The following is a 23,894-nucleotide window of genomic DNA, read 5'->3' as shown; positions in this document are numbered from 1 at the left end:
GTTGACGTTTTTTTTTATTTTTTATTCGTCCCTCCAGGGAACGTTGCAGCAATTTGTGGACGACTTCTTCCGGAGCGTTTTGTGCTCCGGAGCCGTGGTGCCGCCGGCCGTCAAATACTTTTTTGACTTCCTGGACGAGCAAGCCTTGAAGCACAACAATGTGGATGAGGAGACCATTCATATTTGGAAGACAAACAGGTAGGAATTGCATAAAGTCGTTGAGATACGTTTTATATCATTAAAACAGATGGAGATTTAAAAAGGGAGAATTTTGGACAAACTTTTTAAGGGGAATTGATGGAAATAAATCAGATTTTTTTTTTAAGTCTCAACTGTGAACACGCATTTTTTTGCACATTTTTTGCACATTTTTTAAAAAAAAAATTGCACATTTTTTGCACATTTTTTGCACTTTTTTGCACATTTTTTTGCACTTTTTTGCACATTTTTTTGGATTTTTTGTAATATTTTTTTTTGTTGTAATTTAGAAATGTAACATCATTATAAGTGTTCGATTATATTTCTGTTATTCCAAAAACTGTTTTCATAACTTTTTTCCTGTATTTGCATAAAAATATGCATTTAGTCTCCTTTTAAGACAACAATTTTATTATTTTTTTGCAAAATTACAACTTTATTATTTAATTTTCCTATAATTTCTCTCCTCAGCACAATATTTTCGTATTTTTTGTAAAATTTAACCACACCTTTGACCCAATTTGGTACATAAATACAACTCACATAGAAACAGAAAACAAAGATAAACAATTTTATGAATTTAGCACATCAAAGAGCGACTGTTTAAGCAAAAGATAAACAAACAAAAACTTTGCTAACTTACAACTGAATTCCCCATTGATTTGCATATGTTTATTCTAAACTGTACTACAACTTTACTCTCCTGTGGTTCTAATTTATTGCAAAACTATTTCTGTCCAGGAATTTTCGGGTATTACAATTCTACCTCAATTCCCTTTACACTTCAATCTTTTATTCATGTATACATTGAACTCAGGCTAATAATAATAAGCAATACAGTGACATTTTGCATATCTTTCTACTAAATGGTACTACAATTCTACGCTGCTGTGGTTCTAATTCATAGCAAAACTATTTTCGGGTATTAGAATTCTACCCCAGACATGAGCAAACTACGGCCCGCGGGCCACATCCGGCCCGTTAGGCTTTTTAATCCGGCCTGCCGACGTTGTCCAAATAATGTTTTTTTTTTCCTCAAGATGGCGCTGTCACTCGGAAGTCAGTGGCAGTAGCTGTGTCCACTCTTATTTGTTTTTGGTGTTTTATAGACCACCTATATTTTTTAAATGACATTTTAATATTTCTTAATACATTCCTTTACTTACTCTACTTTGTACTTTGTACTTTTTACTTTAATGATGAGTGATGAGTATGTTAATACTTTAGTCCTGTTTATGTTTCATATGTACTGTTAACGGATGCACTTTTTTTTATGTATCCTATCTTTTGCTGAAGCCAGTGGCAGTAGCTTTGTCCACTCTTTTTTGTTTTTTTTTTGTGTTTTACAGCCCCTCTATCTTTTTTTAAATGACATTTTAATATTTCTTAATACATTCCTTTTTACTTTGTACTTTATACTTTTTACTATAATAATGAGTGATGAGTATATTAATACTTTAGTCCTATTTTTCTGTTTATGTTTCATATGTACTGTTAACAGATGCACTTTTTTATATGTATCCTATCTTGTGCTGACCCCGCCCATCTGGCACATTTTTAAAGTCAATATGCCGCCTCCCCCCCAGCCCCAAAAGTTTGCCCACCCCCTACTTTACACCGAACCCTCAATCTCTTATTCATATATACATTAAACTCAGGCTAATTTACCATACTATCAAAATTGTCCAACTTTTCGAACATTTTCTATCAAATTCCAAAGACGTCTCGTAATTTGATTATCCACAAAAGCAATTGTGCAAATTCCCCCTCTCCCCCCCTTACATATGCGATCCCACCTCTCCCACATGACATTTAAGACGCATAAATTACCGTCAAGACGGCGGCGCCCCAGACAACGTGTTGCATGTCGATGTCTATGATTGACGCCAAGCTGAGACCTAAAAAAAAATGAAAAATGAAAAACCGCGTTGGCACAAGGACAGGCGATGAGCGATTTAATTACTCGGCATCCAGCCGTCGTGTTTATCGAATCTACGCAGGGCAACGTATTAAATATGAATGCGTGTAGCGGGCATGACAACAAACAAACATGGTAATTGTGTCCCGAGCTAATTTAATTGTGGGTTTGTTGTAAGTTAGTTATTTTTATGCTACACGTTGTGAACCCTCACGAGAATTTTTGTTGATTTTTTTCGACTCGAATTTCGGAGAATGTATTTTTATGTATACATGTTTTTTTTGTTGGTTTTTTGTTATGTTCAGAGGGGAAATCATTTAGCGTCTCCAAAGTGCGTGTCGGACTTTTTAAGGTCGGGATTTGGCGAGCTCTGTTTTTTTTTTGTTGCTACGATTGGTTTTTGTTTGCCTTTTGGGGGCTCTTGTGTTTGTCTTTTTGATTGGAGAGGATATGAGAGCGCTAAAATGTTCCCGGTGAATTATTCATGGGGAAGAATTGACTTCAAGGGAATGATAGTGATGCTGTTTGGTGGGGCGCCATGGCGTGGAAATTGGGACTTCGGTAGAAGGTTTTGTTTTTTGGTAGGAAAGTGTTCGCACAGTCTTTTTTGGGGGTTTTACCGTGTTTATTCGAGTATAATGCGCGCCCAGAATTAGTGACTAAAAATTGGTTTTCATTTTTTTTATGTATCGTAATTTATTTAAGTATAACGAGCGGACAGAATTAGTGACTAAAAATTGGTTTCAATTTTTTGGGGATGTACAGTATTTATTTGAGTGTAATGCGCAACTATAATTTGTGGCAAAATATTTGGTTTACATTTTTTGGGGGATGTACGGTATTTATTCGAGTATTACGGGCACCCATAATTTGTGACTAAAAATTGGGATGTATTTTCTGGGAGATGTATGGTATTGGTTGAGGTATAACGCGCACCTAGAATTAGTCTAAAAATTTGGATATATTTTTTGGGGGATGTATGGTATTTATTCGAGTATTATGGGCAACCATAATTTGTGACAAAAATTTGGGATATATTTTTGGGGGATCTTTTGTATTTATTTGAGTATTATGGGCAACCATAATTTGTGACTAAAATTTGGGATATATTTTTGGGGGAATGTATGGTATTTATTTTAGTATAACGCGCACACAATTTGTAACAAAAAATGGTTTAAATTTCTTGGGAGGATGTACCATATTTATTCAAGTGTAACGCGCAACCATAATTTGTGACCTAAACATTTGGTTTACATTTTTTGGGGGGGATGTACGGTATTTATTCGAGTATAACGAGCACCCAAAATTGTGACTAAAAATTGGTTTACATTTTTTGGGGGATGTGCAGGATTTATTTGAGTATAATGGGCCCATAATTTATGACTAAAACTTTTTTAAGAAGGTAGATTGCCGCCATCTGGCGGCCAAAGACACGTTTTACGTCTCCCATTATACATAATGGCTGTTTTGGGAACCTTTTCACCAGCAGAGGGCACTGTTTCACAGGGGATCCATGTATAACACGCACCTGACTGCTTCAGTTAACAAAAATTCATCTTAAATATGGTGGTTTGAGGTCACTCATGGTTTTTTTGTGTGTGTTGCAGCCTGCCTCTTCGCTTCTGGGTAAACATCCTGAAGAACCCGCATTTCATCTTCGACGTCCACGTGTCGGAGGTAGTGGACGCTTCGCTGTCTGTCATCGCCCAGACTTTCATGGACGCCTGCACCAAGACGGAGCACAAGCTCAGTCGGGTATGTGCTAGCTAGCTAGCTCGCTAACAAGTCCATCCTTGACTCCATTCATACCCAACAAAAATGGCACTGAAAAATGAGCATCCACAGCCACTTTAAGTGAATTGAACATCATTTTGAATCGCAAGGATGAGTTAATTGTGCATCATTTTTTTTTAATGTTCACTTTCATTTTAGAGTACTTGCAGTTTGTGTAAATTTTGAATCATTTCCTATTGATTTTTGGGGATTTTTTTTGTTCGTTTGTCGGTTCCTGGTTATTTTTGGGCATTTCCAGGTGACTTAATGTTGTTTTTTGGGCAATTCCGCCTGGTTTACTGTTAGTTTTGGTGCATTCCAGATGACTGGCTGTTGATTTTGGGGCATTCCAGGTGATTTACTGTTAATTTGGGGGCATTCCAAGTGACTTACTGTTGGTTTTGCAGTATTCCAGGTGACTTAATGTTGGTTTGGGGTCATTTTGACGTGGCTTACTGTTAGTTTTGGTGCATTCCAGATGACTAACTGTTGGTTTTGAGACATTCCAGGCGACTTATTGTTGGTTTTGGGACATTTCAAGGTGACTTATGATTAGGTTTGGGGCATTTTCAGGTAACTTGCTGTTGGTTTTGGGGCATTTCAAGGTGACTTATTGTTGGTTTTGGGAAATTTCAAGGTGACTTACGGCTAGTTTTGGGGCATTTTCAGGTAACATAACATTTGTTTTGGTGCGTTTTAGGTGACTTACTATTAATTTTGGGGGATTCAAAGTGATTTACTGTTGGATTTGAGGCCTTCAAGGTGACTTAATGTTAGTTTTGGTGCAAAACTGAGTTTTTGGGGCATTTCAAGTGACCTAATGTTGGTTTCAGGGCATTACGGATGATTTACGGTTGGTTTTGGGGCATTTCAAGGTGACTTACGATTAGTTTTGGGAAATTCAAGGTGATTTACTGTTGGTTTTGGAGCATTTCAAGGTGATTTGTGGCTAGTTTTGGTGCATTCCAGATAATTTACTGTTAGTTTTGGGGCATTTCAGGGTGACTTAATGTTAATTTTGGGCCAAATTAAATTCCTTATGAACTCATCACCTGCCATTGAACCAATATGGTTACAAATAAGAAATACAGAAAAGTGCAAGAGTATCACACATCTCACAAACATCTGCTTTTGCGCCGCCCTTGTGGACAAAAATAGAACTGTGAAATGACCTCGGAAAGAACTTAACGGGTGACCCATTATTGTTTGTGTCTGCAGGACTCCCCGAGTAACAAACTTCTCTATGCAAAGGAGATCTCGACCTACAAGAAGATGGTGGACGAGTAAGCGTCCTCGCCAAAATTACCGCCACAGACGTTTTTGTATTGTCTTTCAAAAGTCTGAAAACGTGTATTTGTGTGTATTTTGTGTGTCAGTTATTACAAGGGCATCAGACAGATGGTCCCCGTCAGTGACCAGGACATGAACACTCATCTGGCGGAGGTCTCGCGGGTAAGACGTGATCACCGCCGCTCGCCGTTTTTTTTGTCATTGCTGACGCCGCTCATGCTGGGGCGCAAAAAATGCGGGTGTCATAAGTTGAGGTTATGTTCAAATCCAAGTCGGACTTTTTTAATCACTTCAATTAGGAAATGTGATGGAGATAACATTGGCTGGCTGGTTAATATGTGGTAATTTAGGATTTTAAATGGTACTTTTAATTGAATTAAGTGTGGTTTTGGATTGGATAACTTTATTCATCCCGTATTCGGGAAATTTGTAGTTTAATATCCAAGTACTGTCTAATGTCTAAGTACTGTTTAATATCCAAGTACTGTCTAATGTCTAAGTACTGTTTAATATCCAAGTACTGTCTAATATCCAAGTACTGTTTAATATCCAAGTACTGTCTAATATCCAAGTACTGTCTAATATCCAAGTACTGTCTAATATCCAAGTACTGTCTAATATCCAAGTACTGTCTAATATCCAAGTACTGTCTAATATCCAAGTACTGTCTAATATCCAAGTACTGTCAAATATCCAAGTACTGTCTAAGATCTAAGTACTGTCTAATATCTAAGTACTGTCTAATATCTAAGTACTGTCTAATATCCAAGTACTGTCTAATATCCAATTACTGTCTAATATCCAAGTACTGTCTAATATCCAAGTACTGTCTAATATCCAAGTACTGTCTAATATCCAAGTACTGTCTAATATCCAAGTACTGTCTAATATCTAAGTACTGTCTAATATCTAAGTACTGTCTAATATCTAAGTACTGTCTAATATCTAAGTACTGTCTAATATCTAAGTACTTTTTAATATCTAAGTACATTTGACCGGCGACCAAACGTCCGGGCGACCAAACGTCCCGGCCACCAAACATCCAGTCACGTTTTTTAATCTTAATAAGGTGAACTACAATCATTAATAAGTAGAGTAATTTCCCGAGGTTGACAGACTCCCATATGAAGATTCCCTCCTCATTTGAATCCTCCATTCTTAACCAAAAGTAACTTTGCAAATATCATTCCCTCCGGGGTTCATACTTTTAATTATTCCATACTTACATGCTTTATTGTTTTTTTTCTTCTTTTTTTTTGGCGTCCAGTCTCACACGGACAAACTCAACACACAAGTGGCTCTCCATCAACTGTACCGATACGCCAGCAAGTACTACGACGGGGTAAGAGACCCCCCAAAGGCAGTCTATTCCATTGAATGCACCAATGCCTTGCTTTTGTTATTGTACCCCCCCCCCCCCCCCCCACACACACACACACACACACACACACACACACACACACTTGATATGCTTGACGAGTGATTGCGTACAATTTTAATTGGAATCATCTCTCTAGGATGTCAATTGGAAAATTGCTCTGGGGAATTGATTTTTTTTTATTTATTTTTTGTCTTTTTCTTTCCTCGTCTTATACTTTAAACTTTAAAGTGTCCATTGTACGTTTACCACTCGAAGTCACCAAAATGTGACGAGGGGGAATCAACAAAAGCTAATGAAGAAATAGGATTAAAATTTTAATGAATGCTACAAGCGGGGACCTCAAACTCGGTTATTTTGAAGGTTGTTTTTTTTTAGTTATTTCTTTTATGTGAGTTTGGAACTTGATTTTCATTGGAGGTTAGTATTTTGGGGGCATTCCTAGGTCACTTCCTCTTTATTTTGGGCTAATGTGATGTCATTTCCACCTTGTTTTGGGGTCAATTCATGCTTTGGGATCATTAGATTGGACTTTATTTTCCATTGTGGGTTATTTTGTCATTACTGGGTGACTTTCTCCTTATTTTGAGATTATTAGAAGTTACTTTCTTGTCATTTTTGGTCATTTTGTCAATTTGGGGGCATTCCCAGGTCACTTCGTCTTTATTGTGGGGTCCTAACATGTTACTTTCTTGTCCTTTTGGGTCACTTTGTCAATTTCGGGGCATTCCCAAGTCACTTCTTTTTTATTTTGGGGTCATTACAAGTTACTTTCTTGTCATTTTTGGTCATTTTGTCAATTTTGGGGCATTCCCAAGTCACTTCCTCCTCAATTTTGGGTCTTTACAAGTTACTTTCTTCCCATGTTGGGTCATTTTGTCAATTTGGGGGCATTCCCAGGCCACTTCATTATTTTGGGATCATTATAAGTTACTTTCCTCTCATTTTGGGTCATTTTGTCAATTTTGGGACATTCCCAGGTCACTTCATCATTATTTTGGGACCATTACAAGTTACTTTCTTGTCCTTTTGGTCACTTTTTCAATTTTGGGGCATTCCCAGGTCACTTCCTCCTCATTTTGGCACCCTTACAAGTTACTTTCTTCTCATTGTGGGCCATTTTGCCAATTTTGGGCTATTCCCAAGTCACTTCTTCTTTATTTTGGGGTCCTTACAAGTTACTTTCTTGTCATTTTGTCAATTTGGGGCATAACCCTAACCCTTATTTGGGCACCCTTACAAATTACTTTCTTCCCATTGTGGGTCACTTTATCAATTTGAAGCTATTCCTAGGCCACTTCAATCACAACAATTCTATAATCAAGCGAAAATACCGTCACACTTTACAACAATAAGCCAATAATCACAAAGGTTGTTTGATAGCCATCACACTACATCATCAATTCCTTAAGCGTCCTTCTAGGTCTGCATTCTGGGGTAAAGGCCAGTCATATCTTCCAGTAAACAGTCCTCAGTGACATGTTACTATCCCCAGCCATTAAATGCACGCCGATTTCCTTCAAAATTCTAATTCCTATCATTTCTAACTCCTCCATTTTCTTCCAGATCATCTCCTCCTTAGAAGAAGACCCGGCAGCCCAGAATAAGCAACTGACCGTGCGTCTACAGCAGATAGCAGCCGCCTTGGAAAACAAAGTGACTGATCTCTAGCGTACAAAAAAAACAAGATGGCGTACGTTCTTGCCCTGGGACAATAGGACAATACCCCAATAATAAGAATAAATGTGTCCCTGTGCGGCGTATCGTCGAAATACACACTTGCGTATAATAATATACTCACACAAGAGTCGCTTAGTGTTTTGCACTGTCAAAAAAACACACAAAACGGTACGCCATGACGCTTACGTGCCAAAAAAAGTAAGAATTAAGCCCCTGTGGCAGGAGATAATCAGATATTCACATTTTTTTTTTCGTTTTTTTTATTAAATCTGTCGTTATCGCTGAAAAAAAAGCTTTATAAGGTAACTAAATATCTTTTTAAGTGGATCACTAGATGGCGAAAAGATGTTTTTAGGGTGAGATTTTAAATGGGAGCGTTTGCTAACCCGTGCGAGGGTGATGGATGAGACTTTGACAGAGACCAAAGGGTCCTCACGCAAGGACAATGATAGCGCAACAGTATATATAGATATATTTTTAACGTTGATTATTTTTTTGAAGCTGTGCAAAGTTTGGGGACGCCACCAAACAGCACATTTTGTGTCCCTTTAGTGTTCAGTGCCATGGTACATTCCACTTCAAAACAAAGCACAGAAGAACATTTCAAAATCGTTCCCCGCCCACTTTTTTTCTTCTCGGCTGCCATCGAGGTAGCCGATTGGTTAAAAAATCTTTCCCTTTTTTCCTGCTGCTATCTTAACATTTTCTACCACATCAACCCTGTCACCAACTACCTTCAAGCCTCATCGGCTTACAAACATTGCCACAATTTAGTAGGAAAGGTGAAAAGTTAAAGGTCAAAATTGGAATTCTAACAAATCACATCATGTCACCCCTCAAAAGAAAGGTCTAGGTGAGGGCTTTCCAAATCAAGTTATTTTGTCAATACATTCTCGTCTGACAATATAATAACCCAAAACACGATTTTAAAAAAAGGTCATAAATTTAATTCGGACAAACCATATCATGTCACCCCTCAAACAAAAGGTCTTGGTGAGGGCTTTCCAAATCAAGAAATATTTTGTCAATATGTCATCGTCTGACAATAGAATCACCCAAAACATACTTTTAGAAAAGGTCAAAACCACTATCCAATCAGCAGTAGATCCTACTAAATTATGGTGAGCACAAGTTCCCAAATCTCCGTAGCAGTTGAGCAATAGAATAATCGTAAAATTTCTTTGTATTTGATTAGTATTCAGATGTTCTGGTGCCATTTTTTATGTATATCTGTTGTCCAAATATTCATCAAGCATCCTGCCTCTTGAAGCTATTTAATAGCCTTTTGCTAATTGCTGTCAATAATCTGCCAGGTATGCAGTTGTTACTTAATCGGTACATATTGAACAAAAATGGCTTGTATATATTCCTTATACTTTTTTTTGGTTTATTAGGTGGAACCAGGGTGGGGTGAGTGGACCTGATGGTCCTAAACGGACATCGTAGATATCACTTATGGCGTAACTTACCGCCATTTTAAAAGCCACAAAAGTTGAGTGATTTCCTCTACTAAAAAAAATCCAGAAAATCTTTACAGATTTTTGAACATGGCAACCCACGATCAACTATGGCTGGACTTTAACAACAACAAAAAAAACAAAAAAATATTTTTAAAATCTGCTCTTTATTTACCACATATTTGCTGTTTATAAAAAAAAAACAAGCAGTACAAAAAGCGCAATTCCTACTTCTGCACGTGTCATTGAACGCAACGCTATTTTAATCAAACAACGCCCCACGCAAAATGGCCGACAGGCGATGACAGCCGTCCCCTGATTGGCTAGCATATATGTGTGTGATATCTATGCTGGCAATGATGTCATTGCGTACCAAGAGTTATGTTCGCGGTGGTGTCGGATACCGATCGTGGTTGTGTTGTTTAGCGCCCCCTAGAATGTTAAACCCTGCCTTGGCCAGAGTAGGCGGGGCGGGGCGTTCACGGACCTCAAGCCTAACCTGGTCCCGCCTTGCAGTCTGGGCACACGCCCCGACATCTGGAGCAGCAGCACTTGGCCCCGCCCAGCCACTTAAACCCCGCCCCCCAGACCCCCACCCTCAGACGTTCGAGCTACTAGCGTTAGCCCTGGGCGATGCAAGACGCTTTTGTCGGAGCCTTTCTTTGACCGCAAATGTGCCTTATTGAATAGGATGATACATATAGTACATATGTTTCTAAATTATTCTCGCCGTAATCTATGATGACGATAGTACTATAGACACAGAAATGTATTTGGATTTGTGATATTGTGTGTGATGTTCAAAAATGCTACGGATGTCCTGCTGCAGCAGTGTGTGTGTGCGCGTATGTGTGTGTATGTGCCAATTAGGGGTGGGAATTGCGATATTTTACTAATTGTGTCATGGTAGAAAAATAGTATTTTTACGTAGTACAGCTCCTCTGTTATGACCATCGTTAAAATACGGTCAAAAATGATATTTTCCGTATTTTCTCGCATATAAGTCGCATCCGCGTATAAGCCGTACCCTTAAAATTGCCTTGAAATTGATGCATTTTACAATTACTCGAGTATAAGCCACCTTCTGATTCACAATTGTTAAAATACGGTCAAAAAATGATATTTTCTCGCATATAAGTCGCATCTGCGTATAAGCCGTACTCATAAAATTGCATTGAAATTGTTGAATTTTACAATTTCTCGAGTATAAGCCACCCCCTGATTCACAATTGTTAAAATATCGTCAAAAAAGGATATTTCCCGTATTTTCTCGCATATAAGTCGCGTCCAAGTATAAGCCGTACCCTTAAAATTACCTTGAAATTATTGAATTTTACAATTACTCGAGTATAAGCCAACCCCTGATTCACAATCGTTAAAATACGGTCAGAAAAGGATATTTTCCGTATTTTCTCGCATATAAGTCGCATCCACGTATCAGCCGTATCCTTAAAATTGCCTTGAATTTGTTGAATTTTACAATTTCTCGAGTATAAGCCGCCCCCTGATTCACAATTTTCAACCCCATGTTCGTGGTTTTAATAGGAGTATTTTATAATAGTCTTATTTTGAAGGGAAAATCTTAAGAAAAATCATTGAACATGGTATTTATGAGATAATATCAATCGGAAGGATCACATTCTGATAGCAAAATTTTAGAAAGTAAGTCATGTGAGCAGTACAACTAGGAAGTATGTGCGGAGTAGTCTGGTTTGTCATCCTTAGGTAAAATGGCGACCTTGAGCGAGCATTGGCAGGCACAAGTTGGTGAGTTTTTTACACATATTATGCGAGATACGTTTTTTTTCTTGAATTTTATGAAAATTAATTTGTCCTTTCGTCTTTGTTACCTTGAAGTTTCCTGCATGTCAAGTTTAATTTGTGCGCATATAAGCCTTACCCTCGATTCAGTCTTTTTTAGAGAAAAATACGGCCTATATGCGAGAAAATACGTCTTTAAATGTTCAAATGGCAGCCAATAAATTAAAGATAGAAAAATTATATTCATGTACTTATGTAGCTTAGGTCAATCTGGATTAAATTTGACATTTTGTTAAAAAAAACTGAATTATTTCCGCTGCAAAATGATCCAAAAACAACCTAACATTTTCAAACATATCTCTAAAACTATTCCATATTAATCAATGGATATTTAACAAAAAAATATATAATTATTACAATAAACCCTATTGTCATTTTGATGATTTACACCCCTATTTTTTAAGAATTTAAAAAATATATTCCCTAAAAATATATTGCACAAATTAAAGTGACCATAATAGCAAAAATCCTTCAAAGTGAAATACAACTGAATTTTCCGCAATGTATTTTTTGGCTCAAAATGTATATTTTTTACCATAAATGGAGACCAATCGTAAAATCCAATCGCAAAAGGGACGCAGTTTTTTTTGGTTCCTGTATCCCACCCCTACTGCCAATAGGTCAAAAAAAAACATTTCATAGTGATTTTTCGCAGTGTTGATGATCCGTGTGCATTTCATTTTTTGGGTGTCTGTGCTGTAACTTTTTCAGGCCCCTCCCCCTTTAAAAAAAAGCCAAATTTGGATCCTCCCATTCCAATGTTGAACATTCCTTGAAAAAGTGGGGCGCAAAAAGGGGGGTGTGTGTACTTCTGTAGACTTTTTTTGGAGTAGAGCGCCAATTGTTCCCCTAGTGTTGATTTTGCGCCTTGTGTTTTCTTAGCTATTATTCCACAAAAAGTGTGCGATAAATGACGAAAAATACTATACTCGACAAATGACTTTTCTTACTGCTGTGCAGTTATTATTTTTATGATTTCTCGTTTCCTATATTGTATCAATCTTTGTAAAACATGTTGAAATACTGTATTATGACTGTATACTCCTATGCATTGAGTCCTGGAAGAAAATAAGAAATGAAAAATTGTGTGGTTTTTATGGGGGGGGGGGGGATTGGAATTCAATTTAATTGAAGTATAATGGGATTTAAAGCTTTTACCGTGTAGTGCAGAAAAAAAAAAACTGTTTACTGTTGAAACCAGCTCTCAAAATTATATTCCTGAGATGGAGTTTAATATTTAAAAAAAATAAAAATAAATTGGAATTAAATTCAAATTAAGCATTTTTGAAAGGGAATCCCTACTTTGCGGAAATGCACTTATCGAAGTACTATTTAATATCCAAGTACTGTTTAATATCTAAGTACTGTTTAATATCTAAGTACTGTTTAATATCTAAGTACTGTTTAATATCTAAGTACTGTTTAATATCTAAGTACTATCTATTATCTAAGTACTGTCTAATATCTAAATACTGTCTAATATCTAAGTTCTGTCTAATATCTAAGTACTGTCTAATATCTGAGTCGAATATCTAAGTACTGTCTAATATCTAATTACTGACTAATATCTAAGTACTTTTTAATATCTAAGTATATTTGACCAAAAGACCGGCGACCAAATTTCCGGCCACCAAACGTCCGGCCACCAAACGTCCCGGCCACCAAACGTCCGACCACCAAACGTCCGACCACCAAACGTCCGACCACCAAACGTCCGACCACCAAACGTCCGACCACCAAACGTCCGACCACTAAACGTCCCGTCCACCAAACATCCGGCCACCAAACGTCCGGGCCACCAAACATCCAGTCACCTTTTTTAACAATTTTCTTAACAATCATTGAATCGCAATCATTAATAAGTACAGTAATTTCCCGAGGTTGACAGACTTGAACTTCATTTATCACGGGTGGTCCCGGTCCCTAATAACCGCGATAAGCGAGGGAACACTGTACTCTCTGCCCTTTTAAGGCAATGAGATTCATAGATGCTGAACGGGGTGTGTAGGGCGATAGTTGATGATCTTTTTGGGCTGTTGTGTTCAGTTCCTCCTTCCTGAGACGTGTGGCGGTTTAATCTAGTTTTGGTTTTGGACCCGAGCTGCTTGTGTTAATTTAATCTGGCTGTTACACCCAGATTTCATCATGCGCTCCCGTGTGAATCAACTTGGAGGCCAATATGCCCTTCATATGGCCCTGTGTTTCCTTTTTTATTGGCTATTGGCTTGAAGTGGAAGATTGTGGGTCTTTGCATATTGCATGATTTTCAATCATCACCTTGGACCGCCGACTCGTATTTGCCACATGGCGCATTTCTTTTTGAAGTTAACTGGTATTTATACAGCTCATTCCACAGCGCCTTGTCTGCCTCAACGTGAGCCAGCTGGACTTTCACTTTGAATACATTTGCTTGGGAATCATTTGATTGGATTTAAAAGAGTTACTTGTGGAATGGAACGCAATCTAGATTTACAGTTTGATTTCTTCCATGAGTAGCATGGTGAAGCAAAGTAATATATTTTTTTTTACATTCATTTTCTGAAATGGTTTATTTGTATTAGGGTGGTAGGGGGGTGCTGGAGCTTAGGTATGAGTGTGAATGGTTGTTTGTCTTCTTGTGGTCTGTAGGGTGTGGCCTGAAGTCAGCTGGGATAGGCTACGGCACCCTTGCGGCTCTTGGTGAGGAGAAAGTGGTTCAGAAAATGAAATGAGATTTGAAGTATTTGACAATTGTATTGGATAACTTTTTTTAAAATAATAAAAATGAAAAATAATACAGATAACAAATAATAAAAATAACAAATAATAAAGATGAAAAATAATAAAAATAACAAATAATAAAAATAATAAAGATGAAAAATAATAAAGATGAAAAATAATAAAAATAACAAATAATAAAAATAAATACAAATAACAAATAATACAAATACAAAAAAAAAAATAATACAAATAAAAATATCAAATGATACAAATAAAAAATAAGAAAAAAAATACACATAATAAATATAAAAAAATATATAAATAACGAAACATAAATATAAAAAATAATATAAAAAACAAATAATAAATATAAAAAAATAATATAAATAACAAATAATACACGAATACATAATATTAATAACAAATAATACATATAAAAAATAATATAAATAACAAATAATAAATAAAAATAATATAAATAAATAATAAATAAAAATTATAATACAATAAAAAGTTGTAAAAACAATAACTTATTATTATTATTATTTCAATTTTTATTTATCATACATACAGCCAGACGTTTGATGCCCCCCCAAAAAATACCATAATTCATGGTCTATAAACCAATTTTTTTGTACAGGTTAATGAACTAGTATGTAAATATCCTTTCTATGAAAAAATCCAATTTCCTGTCCAATACAGTTTTTTTTAATTACACTAATCATTAAAAACAATGCACATCCCACATTAATTTCACGCTGTAAAACAACCATAAATCCCTTTATTTTTTTGAAAGGCCAAAAGCGTCATCCAGACATGTTTGTTTACCTCTGGCTTATATTCTTCTCATAATTTGGGCTCGGCTACCTGCAATGATGTTGTCAGTCTTCATAAAGCGGACCAGGCGTTGTGATAAAACAAAGCGGCGTGGCACAATAAGACGAGAATATAAATAGCCGCCTGGCATCCGTCGTCCGCCGGCCGCCAAGGTTGAAGAATGCCGGCGAAAAACATTAATTAGGCGCTGACAGCTAAGCATGAAATGGGAATAAAGAATAATGAAGGGCCTTAGAATTGGCCTCCTATTGACTGGCAAACAAGAAGATAGGAATTCCTTAGATCGGTCGCTCGGGGGGGGGGGGGGGCTCAACTTGTTACGCAAACAAAAATATGTCAATTAGTATCCGTACATTTTGTAATGGGGAGTCTCCGGGGAGCGGGATGTGCTTTATTGGATTTCAAAATGTAGTTTTTTTTTTCCGGTTACTGAATAAATATTGATTGGGAATTGTTTGGGTGGCAAGGCGCTTTTATATACGGATGGTATTGACGTTTTTTTTGTAATTGTAATGTGTTAGCAGTCTTCCCTAGAAACCGGCTAATAGCCCAAGGCTAGTAAACACATGGAATGAGCGACGCTGCTAGCTAGCATAGCTGTCAACGTCGGCCAATTGGTCCCCTTATTAATGATTGTAAGCTCTCAAAATTATATTCATGAGAGAGTTTAATATCTAAGAGAGAGAGTTTAATATTTAAGTACTGTTTAATATCTGAGAGAGTACTGTTTAATATGTAAGTACAGTTTAATATCTAAGAGAGAGAGTACTGTTTGATGTGTAAGTACTGTTTAAAATCTAAGTACTGTTTAAAATCTAAGTACTGTTTAATATCTAAGTACTGTTTAATATCAAAGTACTTTTTAATATCCAAGTACTGTTTAATATCTAAGTACTCTAATATCGAAGTACTCTTTAATATCGAAGTACTCTTTAAAATCGAAGTACTATTTAATATCTAAGTACTGTTTAATATCAAAGTACTGTTTAATATCCAAGTACTGTTTAATATCTAAGTACTCTTTAATATCGAAGTACTCTTTAAAATCGAAGTACTATTTAATATCTAAGTACTGTTTAATATCTAAGTACTCCTTAACATCTAAGTACTCTTTAACATCTAAGTACTCTTTAACATCTAAGTACTCTTTAGTATCTAACTACTCTTTAATATCTAAGTACTCTTTAAAATCGAATTACTGTTTAATATCTAAGTACTGTTTAATATCCAAGTACTGTTTAATATCTAAGTACTGTTTAATATCTAAGTTCTCTTTAATATCTAAGTACTCTTTAGTATCTAAGTACTCTTTAATATCTAAGTACTGTTCAATATTGAAGTACTTTTTAACATCTAAGCACTGTTTAATGTCTAAGTACATTTGACCGGAGACCAAAAGACTAGCGACCAAACGTCCGGTCACGGACTGCTACCAGTGACCGAGAAAATCCGGATTAGAGCCGAAATGGGTCAAACCAGGTCAGTTTTACACTAAAAAAATCCTGTACACAATTTGAAATGATAAAAAAAAACATGTCTAAATTGACAGGTATGCATATGTGACCTGAAATATTGTTCAAGTGACTTGGTGTCCTAATTTCCCAGCTTTTTTTCAGTGCAAATCAGGGCAATTGAAGATGGCCTCCTGCCAGTGAATCTTCTCTGGCAACATCCAAACTTTCCCGTTTGTTAACCAGCTGGCAGCCTTTCACCTCCACCTGCTTCCAAAGCTTCTAATTAGACATTGCTCTGATTTTTTGGGGATATCTCTGGGGTACAAGCAGGCAACTGGCTCTTGTTGTGATGAATAATAGATAAGTGCGCGCGTGTTCAGAAGCTTGCATTTTCAGCAAATTAGATCTATTTTCTTTCATGTGTCATCCGCTTTTCAATGGGCTCTCTTATTGATTACATTTAATGGACTTGTTTTTAATGTACTAAGATCAAATGGGAAAAAATAATGGGTTTTATATTGATCTATGGTGGCAAAATATGGAAGATATAAATTTGGATTTTTAATGGAATGGACAAAGTAGGCCACGTTTGACCCATTTTGTGTTTAACTAAAAATATATTTATTTTAATTCTCCATCCAAAATCCAGTCTATCTGCCAGGATATGTATTTATTTTACTGTTAAATTACAGTCAATATCATTTAAGTGTTAAGGTGAATATATTCTCTCCTACCAAAGAAAAACCCTATGTTGAAAATAAAAGAATTAATATAACCTTAGCGCTTAATTTGAGAAAATGTATGGATTAATTTTTCTCCATTTTTTCAATGCCAAACACAAATATAGCCAGTTTTCTGTTGTTTCAGGAAATAAATATTTTTTCTGATTTTTAGTATAACTTGAACGCATCTTTTACAAAGCGCGTTATACGACTGCCACAGTTGACCAATAAACACGAACCTTGGAAGAATCAGCCAATCACGTCGATTGGTCTTTTGACGTCAAATCGACTACCCGGAAGTCGGAATGGCGATTCAATGAAAATGGCACGCTAACCATCAGCTAAATCTTGCGTTTAATTTGCTTTTACTTCTCAAAAACAAGACATCCGAATACGATCTAAGTTTGTAGCCGAAATAAAAAAATGATGTGATCGGATCCGGTATGGATCGCTCCAAACAAGGACGATGATAGCTAATACCGTTGTCGATAACAATTAGCATGCACTAGCATGCTGGGTTCGAACAGGGAATCGGGATGATCGTCTCTGCAGCCGAATGAGTGGACAACTTTACACATCGTAACGGTATGGCTTCAAATTATATTAAATGCGTCGGTCAGAAAGTGTGCTTGATTATTGCTAACCTTTGGGTGACATCGGCGAGTGCACGGGAGAGTCAAAATATACATAGCAATGCTATCATGTTTCGATATATCTATACACAAAGTGAATAATTTCTCATGTTAATATAAATATTTTGTTGCAGTAGACACATCCACGTCAGAAAATAAAAGCAGCCATGTAGAATCACATCGTGGATGCGCTTGTTTATTATTATGAAAATATTCCCGAGAAAAGCTGTTTCAGAGTGCTCTCGGGCAACGGTGGTTCATCATTTTATCCGACCTAAACTCAATTGAACATATTTGTAGTCAGTGCTTTTCAGGTTTGGAATGGGTGAAATTGTCCATTGCTAAGAGACACTTTCTCATCCTTTTGAATCTCATAAACTTTAAGTAAAAGGCAGTAAATATGTACAATTTCATTTTTTTTTGTAAATTCACCAACACCAAAAGATCATTTTGACCATTTAGTTTGCTCTAATGCAATGAATTAAAGGTATAAACTTAAATAATGATGGAAAACAATTTAATCTGACACATTTGTGACTTCACACAAAACTCACAAAAGATGGGAATTGCGCATTACTCTCGTCTTCTTTGCGCAGCAGCAATCATATGCCTCGTAGTAAATAATAAAAAAAAAAAATACCCCCTTTCCCCATGATGGCGCCATTTACTCGGCACCCAGTGGCATTATTTCTATCCACTCTTCTATTTTTCGTGTTTTACAGCATGTTTTACATGAAAAATTAGATGGAACATTGACATGCACCTGCTTATGCCAGGTATGATACTGGTGTATACTCATAGTGAGCAATGATGATGTCTCTCCCACTGGTACTCAGTGCACTCAGGGAGCTTATCTTTCTGCCCAGACCAATAAAAAATTAAAATAAACATTGCTCTTGACACAATATTCCACCAACATGATCATATTCTTTCCTCCCAGATGTATCCAATCTGTCAACCTCCCATCAAATCCTCCTTGGACACCAGTTCCAGCGTCCCCGACCTGCTATCAGCGTTATGCGACAGTAGCTTAGCCGGCGTTTCATGGAAGCGTCGTGCCTTGGGCGGCATCTCCAAAGAAAGCTTCCGGAAATCTCTAAAAGAGCGAGCCTACGGCGCCCTGCTATCCAAACTATTCCAAAATGGCGCTAAAACACCCTCCCGATCGGGAACGGCGACCAATTCACCTCCAAGAAACCGGGTTTTGATGATATGCTTTGACTTGAGAGTAGCGGGGTGCCGGGAAGAAGCCGAGAGGTTGGAGTATCTCCTGGAGAAGATCCCGAATGGAACCACCTCGGGTTTGACTGAACTGGATTCAATCCTGGAGCTTCTGGTCCTGCTAGCTGGCTCCTCACCTCCACCACCGCCATCCTTTAGTCGGGACTACATGAGACGGGAGAGACCAGTTCTTCGTAAAGCCACGCCTTGGCCTTACCAGTGCCAAGACCTCCAGAGGCTGGAAGCCTGCGCTTGGGGGCTGGTTTGCGGGGAGGAATGGGAATCCGTAGAACGATCCGGCAAGACTCTGGACTTGGTGGAAGCTAAACCGGGTGTAGGATTGTTAGCGCTGAAAACTAGAATGAATGTGGAGGAAAAATTTGAAAAGGACACCAGGATGACTTTGTTTGGAGCCTTGCAGCACACTCGGACTTCAGATCTGGACGTTAAATTGGGACTTCCTCCTGTGCCTGGCAATGTAGACGCAACTGGGCTGGCTATTAGGGTAAGAAACTGGTTTCTTTGGGGTCCATTTTGTGCCGTTAGGTTTAGGCTATGTTATGCTATCTGTGGTTAGACTTAACATATAGATAACGAGAGGACAAAATGAACTTTGTAGAAGTATTATGGGAAGATTACATGGGTAAAGAATTGGTTATTTACATTTTAGAAGACATAACTTCTAAATTACTTCAAGTCTTGTTTTTTTTCACAACTTAACATATTTTCTCATATAAGCCGTATTTGTAGCTAAAAAATGATGAGTGAATCAAATGTATGGCTTAAGGCCGCGCATGGGGCTAATACATTAGGGTAAGAAACTGGTTTCTTTGGGGTCCATTTTGTGCCGTTAGGTCTGGACTATGTTATGCTATCTGTGGTTAGACTTGATATATAGATAAACATAGAACATGAGGAGACAAAATTAACTTTGTAGAACTGTTATGGAGATATCACAAGGGTTTAAGGAATTGGTCATTTACATTTTTTAAAGAAAACTACTAAAATATATCAAGTCTCCAAGTCTTGTTTTTTGGCAATTTAACATATTTTCTCATATAAGCCGCATTTGTAGCTAAAAATAAAAGATGACTGAATCAAAGGTACGGCTTATATGCGCACAAGGCATAGTGTTGCTATTCTCTCTTTGACAAATTAACCTTTACTATTTGTTGGTTATTTTCTGTTTTGCAGTAAGAAAACAACCATTATCCGATGAATTAATTCCTTATGATATGACCCTAATGTGATTTTGATTCATATAACATGTCAGGAAAAACTATTTTTGATGATTTTTCTTAAGATTTTTGCTTCAAAGTAACACATTTGTACTCCCTATTAAGAAAATGAATATGGAGGTGAAAATTTTGAATCAGGGGCCGGCTTATATGCGAGAAATTGTAAAATTCAATGATTTTAAGGCAATTTTACAAAAATATGGTATTTATTTTTGTTTGTTTGGGTACAGGTTCCACCATGTTTAGATCAGTCCGACGATGAAGGCTTCCAATCCGGTTCCAACCTGACTCCGGACTCTCAATCCGAGCCCAGCCCCCTTCCAGAAGTGGACATGTGGGATGCCCTGCGGACGTTCGAACCCGGATTGCGCTGCTGCTGGGAGACAGTCGGCTGGTGAGGCAAACATCTTGCTACTCTGCCCAGATACAATGACTTTAGTGCTGAAAACGACACACAAACAATGTTCCCTCTGCAATTGCGCACTATTCCCGTCTTCTTTGCGCAACAGCAATCATATGGCACGTAGTAAACAAAATCCAAACGTTTTTTTTGTATTTTTTGTTAGTTTTTTACTCCTAGCCCCATGATGGCGCTGTTTACACGGCAACCAATTGCAGTAGCTCTGTCTACTTATGTTTTTCATGTTTTACAGCGTGTTTTACATGAAAAATTAGATCTAACATTGACATGCACCTGCTTATGCCAGGTATGATACTGGTGTATACCCATAGTGAGCAATGATGGTGTTTCTCCCACTGTTACTCAGTGCACTCATGGGGCTTGTCTTTCTGCCCAGACCAACCAAAAATTAGAGCTAATATTGCACACAAATGCAACATTTATTGACTAAATGACTGTTTTTTCAGGCCACCAGGCAGGAAAGAATCTTTGTACCTGAGTGAAAGCGGCAGAGAGGCCTTTGACCAGCTCTACCGGCTATGGGAGGGCGAGATGAGGGTGGTCAGTGGAAGCGTGACGTCGCCACTCATCCCGTTGCCCGTTGACTCTCAGGGTCAGCTAGTGGGCGACCTCTTGAATGTGTTAATTGGCGTGGCGTCCACTACCTTCCCGCTCAACCAGGTAGGATTTCCTTGTTTTCAATATGCGGGTGTTGAGATTAGGGGTTGTCAAAAAGTTTTTCATTGTGGCTGGCTCTAGAGGTGACTGTGTAGTTCCCTTTTAAAAAAAGAGTGCTAAATTAGCCAAAGCTCTTCATACCTGGAACTTAATAGCTATTAGCATAAGTCAACTCCTATTGCTAAAACCTCTTGGGCCAATTATCTTATAGCAGCATTCATCAATGTCATTTTGTTAAAATACCGCAAAATGATAAACTTTAGAGCACGGGCGTCAAAGTGGCGGCCCGGGGGCCAAATCTGGCCCGCCGCATCCTTTTGTATGGCCCGGGAAAGTCTATCATGAGTGGTGACTTTTTGTTTTAGGATCAAATTAAAATTAAGAGTATAGATGTATATTTAATTTCCTGATTTTTCCACTTTTAAATCAATAATTGTCATTTTCAATCATTTTTCTGTGTTTTTAGTTCAAAAATCATTTTGTAAAATCTAAAAATATATTTAAAAAAGCTATAATAAACATTGTTTTAGATCTATAAAAAACGGAATATTCAGGGGTTTTCAGTTCTTTAAATCCATTTATAAAAATAAAAAAATCGAAATATGACTAATAATACATAGTAGAAACCTGTTGTCTACATATGCGTACATCACATTTTTGTCTAATATGGTCCACATTTCTATTCCAAATGTTATTAATGACCCAAAATTAAATAATTTGTGACATTTTAAATAACCAAAAACAATCCCTGATTCAGTTAACAATTCAATAACTTCATAATTTAAAAAACAAACAAAAATCCATCTTAAACATATTTTGGACATTCCCTGTCTTTCTCCCCTTATCTTAATACTTTACATGTACTCCCAAATCAACATAAAACACAAAAATATCAACTCCCACCATTAAAAATTGTACTCATTACAAAAAAAATTAAAGTTATTTCTTTTCTCAACAACTTTATTCTTTTAAAACGTGCATCTTTATTCTTTTAAAACGTGCATAACGTGTTTGTTGTCCGACAACTTCTCATAAAAAATCCATAAGGACAACAAACGGAAAATAGTCGATGTCGTATTATTAATAAATCAACAGACCAGCCCGGACGTGACTGTCTGCCCAAATGGCAGATTTTTTTCTTTTCTTTTCATTCAGACATATTATTAAATGTTATGAAGCGTCACTCCAGTGTTGTTTATGAATTCTCTATCGCCCCCAAGAGCGTCCAGTTCGACGTGCGCCCCGGCGTGTGTGTGTCGGGGGTCTCGCCGGAAAGCGTGTCTCGTCTCCTGGGAGAACTGGCGCAGTATGGCACACACTACCTGAGGCTAAGCCGGTTTTCCCTGCAGAGCCCTGAAAGAAAAGGACTAGTCTTCCAGGTATATATATATATTATTTAAATGTATTATTTTGGGTTACCCTTGTACATGTTATTTTTTTAGGGATTTTGCTGGTATTCTTAGGCACTTTTTTGCAACTTTATAGTGAGTTAGCCTCATGTAATCTACCTTATTTTTTCACTAGGCTCTTACTAAGCGCAGTAGTTATGTTGATTTACAGTAGTACCTTGATATTCTAGCTCAGGTGTGGGCAATGTTTTGGGGCTGGGCGGGCCATATTGACTTTAAAAATGTGATAGATGGGCGGGGTCAGAACAGAAGATAGGATACATATAAAAAAGTGCATCCGTTAACAGTACATATGAAATATAAACAGAAAAAAGGACTAAAGTGTTAACATACTCATCACTCATCATTCAAGTTAAAAGTATAAAGTACAAAGTCAAGTAAAAGGAATGTATTAAGAAATATTAAAATGTCATTTCAAAAAAAAAATAGAAAAAATAAATAAGATAAAAAAATACTAGCGTGTCAATTAATACTAATATGTCAATTAACTCATTTTTTCTCGTATAAAATAACTAAATGCAAATAAACTTGTTTCCACCCTCGAAAAAAAAAAACACCTTAAAATAGGTCATTACAATGAAAATACATGTTTTTAATCGTGACCGGACGTTTTGGTCGCCCCGGACGTTTTGGTCGCCCCGGACGTTTTGGTCGCCCCGGACGTTTGGTCGCCCCGGACGTTTGGTCGCCTGGACGTTTTGGTCGCCCCAGACGTTTTGGTCGCCCGGACGTTTTGGTCGCCCGGACGTTTTGGTCGCCCGGACGTTTTGGTCGCCCGGAACTTTTGGTCGCCCCGGACTTTTGGTCCCCCGGACGTTTGGTCGCCCGGGTGATATAATTTTTAGAGCTGCTTTCAACAGTAGATCTTCAGATATTAAGTAGAACATGCTAACTCTACACAGTTGGACCCACCTGGATTTGAACCCTGGTCCCCTACCGTCAGGCCGACTCGCGAACCACTCTTTCCAACGAGCCGTTTTTGGGTATATTTTTCTGTCAGGAGTTCCATTTTTTTAATGTATTTTTTGAAAAATTTCACTTTGACTTGCTGTAGAGATAAAAACATTAAGAGCGAAAAGTTAAGCGCA

At 37.3% G+C, this 23,894-nt stretch overlaps 2 protein-coding genes across 2 annotated transcripts in view; both read left to right on the top strand.

The window, feature by feature from the left end:
* plxnb2b (plexin b2b) overlaps window positions 1–8,333 on the top strand; it is a 212,354-nt gene extending 204,021 nt beyond the window's left edge. The window contains exons 34-39 of the mRNA XM_077711073.1: window positions 38–198; window positions 3,724–3,871; window positions 5,108–5,172; window positions 5,266–5,341; window positions 6,447–6,521; window positions 8,124–8,333. Of these exons, the coding sequence (XP_077567199.1) occupies window positions 38–198; window positions 3,724–3,871; window positions 5,108–5,172; window positions 5,266–5,341; window positions 6,447–6,521; window positions 8,124–8,228 (630 nt within the window). The 3' untranslated portion in view covers window positions 8,229–8,333. The remainder of the gene's footprint in view (window positions 1–37; window positions 199–3,723; window positions 3,872–5,107; window positions 5,173–5,265; window positions 5,342–6,446; window positions 6,522–8,123) is intronic.
* Window positions 8,334–17,512: 9,179 nt separating this feature from the next.
* Window positions 17,513–23,894, top strand: part of tubgcp6 (tubulin gamma complex component 6) — a 28,475-nt gene continuing 22,093 nt past the window's right edge. Inside the window, exons 1-5 of the mRNA XM_077711043.1 lie at window positions 17,513–17,813; window positions 18,801–19,586; window positions 20,550–20,713; window positions 21,187–21,400; window positions 22,618–22,776. Coding sequence (XP_077567169.1) covers window positions 18,801–19,586; window positions 20,550–20,713; window positions 21,187–21,400; window positions 22,618–22,776 — 1,323 coding nt within the window. The 5' untranslated portion in view covers window positions 17,513–17,813. The remainder of the gene's footprint in view (window positions 17,814–18,800; window positions 19,587–20,549; window positions 20,714–21,186; window positions 21,401–22,617; window positions 22,777–23,894) is intronic.

The sequence above is a fragment of the Stigmatopora nigra genome, unplaced genomic scaffold (assembly GCF_051989575.1).
Source record: "Stigmatopora nigra isolate UIUO_SnigA unplaced genomic scaffold, RoL_Snig_1.1 HiC_scaffold_25, whole genome shotgun sequence".
Classification (NCBI taxonomy): Eukaryota; Metazoa; Chordata; class Actinopteri; order Syngnathiformes; family Syngnathidae; genus Stigmatopora; species Stigmatopora nigra.
Note: the sequence above shows the minus strand (reverse complement) of the source record. Positions and strands in the feature narration are given on the sequence as shown.